The sequence below is a fragment of the Dryas octopetala genome, chromosome 1 (genome assembly GCF_963921425.1).
Source record: "Dryas octopetala chromosome 1, drDryOcto1.1, whole genome shotgun sequence".
NCBI lineage: Eukaryota > Viridiplantae > Streptophyta > Magnoliopsida > Rosales > Rosaceae > Dryas > Dryas octopetala.
In genome coordinates this window covers 32,024,101-32,029,756 of record NC_141366.1, presented here as the reverse complement: position 1 = coordinate 32,029,756, position 5,656 = coordinate 32,024,101, and the positions used below count along the sequence as shown (strand labels likewise).

Genomic DNA, 5,656 nt, shown 5'->3' with positions numbered 1-5,656 from the left:
GTTGTATATGCATGTGAAAAATAAATAAAGCAATACGAAACGAAAGAATATTTTGATGGAATATACGTTTGTATCGTTGGTCTTTTTAACATGGTGAGTATTTTTAACATTCAAATTTTTAGATGGATTATTTTATCATTGATGTCCATGTAATAGATTCTTTTTTATTTTTAATAAAAATAAAAAATAAAAAATAAAATTGTCACCACCATATTCTTCGTCTATAACACGTACCACATTCATGCATGCTCAGCACCATGAAGGGTCAAGAAATTTATTGCTTAATTTATTGCTGTAGAATTGTGTGTGGACCCAATGATTGTGTAATTGGTTAAATGAAGGGTCCATCACAGTAATTGTCACTTTTAGGTCATCATTACTGTCTAATATAATGTCTGATAGGTACAAAACTTGGAAGGGGATTTTTGCACTCCCTTTTCTTTATTTGCATTTTTTTTTTAATTATTGTTATTTATGAAGGAGGTAATTTTTGTACTCCATTTCCTTCATTTGGACTCCTTATTTTTTTTTTATTATTTTTTTTATTTAAATTTCCAAATCTACCCTTTATGACTCTTGACTTTCATAATATTCTGATTCCTATGTGAGGCTTCCCTCATTTTTTTCTCTATTCAAAGAGAGAAATTCAATGATCAGGACCGTCCATTTTTTTAGGTTCATCTTTAAAAGGTCGTCTTTGTAAAAAATCAACCAAATCGATAATTGTTTGGTCCTCCAAACTTTGCAGACAAATACAGTTTGTCAGATAAGGTTGAAATGATGTTAACAGTAATACACTTGCTAAACAGTTTTCTATTTGGCTGATTTTTTGCAAGGGTGATCTTTGAATAATGCTCTAAAACATGGATAGTTCTTATCATTGAAATTCGTTGCTAGGTGGTTAGGTGAGCGGGGAATTTTCCGCTCTACGGTGAGCGAGTGATCATTTCTGTATATATATATATATATATAGAGAAAATTAATTATAGATTTGGTCCACTTATTTTATACCTAGTTCAATTTTGGTCTACGATCTTTTTTAAGTTCTGTTTTGGTCCACATTTGTTCAATAAAGATCCAAATTTGTGACTTTAAATTTAGGTTGTGTTTTCTTCAATTATAATTGAAGTATAAGTTATATTTCATCATTTCTTAGTCATAAAAATAAATTTGGAGTATTATAATCTAAGAGAATTGAGATTGGGTGAAATTTAAAAAATTGGCAGTTTCGGGTACCCTATTTTGGAGTCAATTGTCTTGAGTTTTAGAACTCCAATTTGAATTATTTTTATATAGTTGTAAAAAAGAAATGCATAACTTTAAAACAAGTATATGTTTTCTGAATTTGGGTGAAATTTAATAGGGTAAAAGGCAGACCAAATTTGAGAAAACAAATCTAGACCTTTATTGAACAAGTGGAACAATTAGTGGACCAAAACATAACTTAAAAAAGATTGTGAACCAAAATTGAACTAGGTATAAAATAACTGGACTAAATCTGTAATTTTCTCTATATATATAATTGGATCCAATAGTTCACAATGATTTTGAGTTTTCATTTTTTTTTCTCTGAACTCTTTAAACTTTACTAATGGCAAATTACCTACTCATTTCCTTCTTCACCCTCTATTACCTATCCTCCTCTTTCGCATTCCACCTCTCTCTCTCTCTCTCTCTCTCTCTCTCTCTCTCTTCTGTCTTTCTCTCAGTACTCTCTCATATATCTAAATGCTCATTTATGATCCAAATAATAGAAAATAGAAAAATCATATGATATAAAACTCCTATCTTCATTTAGATTTTCTATTCCTCTATTTTTTTCAGATTTATTTGTCTCTCCATATGTAATCTTTTTTGAGACTATCGCACCATATAGGGGAAAAGAAAAACCAGAGTAATATTGGCAAGAAACAAGAAGTATTATGCTAGATATCTAGTACAAAAAAGAACCATTTAGCATTTGAAGGAGATTATAAGGCCCCGACTAATTTGTTGACAAAGAAAGATAATACAAGAAATCTATGCACTTTATCAAAATATTTACTTTCTACTTTCGTTACGTGAAATCTATACGTACTTTACAACATGTTTATTGAGATGCAAATCTTGTCCCAAATTTTCTTTCAAATTATGGTTATCATGTACTTAATGTTGTATTCTAGAGTTATATATACTTCTCCCTGAGATATTTGACTAAAATTATTATTTGATATGTAGAAGACCGGTTTATTCCAGAGACACAAGTTCTAAGTTTTCTTCTTTGACATTAAAAAAAAAAAAGTGCAAGATATGTAGTATGTTCAAGAGTCAAGACTCATCAGTAAAAATTATGCATGATATAATTTCATTGGACAAGTTGTAAGAAGAGCAGTGCTAGGGATCCTAAATTTGAATTTCAAATGATGTGTTAGTATTTCATTGTTTCATACATAACTCACTTGATTCATACATAGCCCACCCTAATGATTATTTATTTTACAAGAAATAAAATACATGTGCATAAATTTGACATATGTTTTACTTGTTGTAAAATAAATAATCATTAGTGTGAGTCATAAATGAATCAATAAAATACTGACACACCATTTGTGATCCAAATTTGAGATATAAATTTGACATATATTTTACTTGTTATTAAAAAAATAATTATTAGGATGAAATACTGAAATATAATTTGTGATCCAAATTTGTATTGGATCCCTAGCACTCTTGTAAGAAAAGCCAAAGAAGTTTGACCAGGCAGGTTTTCTGGTCCGAACAACACGTGTATGGTTTGCTAGTCGCTACCTTACTTTGCAAGATTTGATTCGATGTGTCCTGCAATTACGGTTGATGTCCAGCTAAACCTTCCCCCAATTAATACATGGGGCTACGAAATTGATGTCTCATTGTACGACTCTCATGGCAATTGCCAATCTTCCCTATGTTGAGTAATTGACACTATATATAATCTCTGGGAACAACATAATTTATTTAATAATTTGTGGAGCGCAAATCTCTCACACTAGAAGGGATGGTACTGACTACTGAGTGTGAAACTATTAGCAATGATATATATAAAATATGATTGTTTTGACAAAAGAAAAAAAAGAACAATGATATATATAAAAGTGAAACTCGTAAATCTCTTATACGAATACGTAAAAATTGAGAAGAATGCTAGTTGTCTTTTTTCTACTGTCAATTATGATGTATAGTATTATGATTATAATAGATCATTTTCTAAATCACTCTTTAAAGATAATTTCTGCAAAAAAATTAGTTAATGTAAAAATTATATATGCCTAACATGTGAATTGTCATTATTTGCATGCTATGATACCATGAAAGTTATAGTATCTTACCTAAAACTAATTAACAATTAATACAAAATTACCTTAAATATTATATATTGTAGGCCAATGGCTATTTGGTATAGTAAATAACACTTGGCCTTTCTTTTATCAAAATAGGTCATGAGTTCAAAACTCGTGAACACTAATTAATTAATAAAAAGAGTGCTTATATTTCTACTCCTTTGTCTTATTTGCTCACCACCTTAATTTTACACCCCCCATTAAATTCGAAAAAAATATTAAAACACTCTTCACACCCCTCATTATTCCTATAATATTATTTGATATACCAACTTAAACATCCACTCAATAAACACTCTTCTCACCCCCTTTAACTATTATCCTACCCACCCATTTTTTTTCATAAATACAATTCTAATTATGTAAAATGTGAATCTAGAAATGAAGAATTAGCGAGATATTGTGAAGCATATGAGAGAAAAGTCCCACCAAGCAAGAAAATGACCAATATATTAATTTCCAACAAATTCCGATCAAAACCCAGAATTCTGTGAACCAATCAAATTAACCAAAAATCAAAGCACAAACTAAACCAAACTACCAAAACACGTAGTTACCCATATGCTCAAAAGCTCAATTTTTTTTTGGTCAATGGTCAAAAGCTCAATTAACTAATTAAAAGATAAACATGACAACTAAGATAGCTATCCAAAGTGTACAACATGCAGCTAGATTAAGGGTCATGTGTTTGCAGCAGCTCCTGCATGTACTGCACTTGTTTGAGCTGTGTTAACTTTACTGTTTACATATTAATTGTAGGGCAACTATATATATAACACTTCCACCACAGAACCACCACACCAACAACAAAACCAATTCGTTCAGGTCCACCAGGCTAGGAGATAGAGAATTAGAATGAAGGATGTTGAAGTAGAAGTAACCTCCAAGGAGATTATCAAACCATAACTTGAGTCAATTCAAACAAAATATAGGTATACAAATGATATCAGAAAATAAGAGAAAGATTTTAGGGTTTATGATGTTTAGGTTGTTGTAAAGAGGTGGGTGAGTAGAGATGGATGAATAGAGTAGATTTATTTACTTTTTTCTTTAGTCAAGTCCTTAGAGGTCATTTTACAAAAGGATAAATTTGTCATTATATTTTTTATTAAAATATGAGTGAAAAAATAAGACAGGAGGTGAGAATATAACCACTCAATAAAAAATATATATTATAATACAAAACTTTATATTTTGACAGTTGTCAGGATATACTTTCATCAATTAATATATATCTTTATTAATTGAGAATAAATGTGCACATTTTTACCATGATTCTAGCATAAACTAGAGGAGGCCGTCTCTTTGATTTAAAGAAATTAATACCATACTGTATGCATACATAAGTAGAATGCAACTACAAAGATGCCACCAAATTACATAACAAAAACGCATAAACATTAATTAATTAATTGTGCATTAGAGATCGACTACCGCACCATATAGGGGCTCTTAATTTACGCCAACATATATAGAACTGGAAACATATATATATATATGGTACGCCATATATATATATATGCACATATATATATGATCTCGATCTGAGGGTCTCAGTATGTGTCCAATTCCAATAGATCATGAATGATTTTGATGAATGAATATGATCAATACTGATCAGGCCACAAGAATGTCCCCATTGCATATGCCCTCTTTTCATCAAGGGTGCCCTTGAAATTGGGGAGCCCATATTGCTTGAGAAGCAAGTCCACCTTCCACTCCTCCATCTTCAGATAGTCCTCCTTTGTGTGGCGAGGGTAGTGCAGAGGCATCTGGAATCCTGAGGGATACATATCTCTGTAATTCTTTGAGTAATTAGCTGACAACCCCCCATTAGACTCCACCTTTAAGCCCTTCAAGTCTCCTTCATGATCTTCTTCGTTTGGGTATAATACAGCACTCCATGCTGAGTGAAGAAGCCACCTCAAGGCCCCCATCTCTCTCTCTCTCTCTCTCTCTCTCTCTCAAGCCAAAGAAGCTAGAGAGAGAATTCAAGGAAGATCAAAGGAGAAGTTGATTATGATTGAGGTTAATTTGCAGCAAATTAATCTATAGTGGCCTTACTAGGCCCATATATATAGGCCCCTACTAGGGTCGGCAAAACTGGCTATCACATTTCTTGGGGAGTACTCCATACGGTTTTTCAATTTTATAAATTAAAGGGTTTGAAATTATTAAGTGGCTTCTTGTACGCTTTGTGAGTCATCTTGTATTAGTTGTTTGGAGTGCCCACATAGGCTACTCCAGCTATCCTTAGTGGTTAATACTCCCTAGTCTTAAATGAACTGGAAACATGAATG

General features: G+C 31.6%; 1 protein-coding gene across 1 annotated transcript; it reads right to left on the bottom strand.

Annotated features, from left to right (window-relative positions):
* Positions 1-4,571: 4,571 nt before the first annotated feature.
* On the bottom strand, positions 4,572-5,385 carry LOC147299820 (uncharacterized). Its single transcript, XM_086229460.1, has one exon. It carries the CDS (start codon positions 5,291-5,293, stop codon positions 4,964-4,966), a length of 330 nt encoding a protein of 109 aa, XP_086085586.1. The 5' UTR covers positions 5,294-5,385; the 3' UTR covers positions 4,572-4,963.
* Between the last annotated feature and the right edge of the window lie 271 nt (positions 5,386-5,656).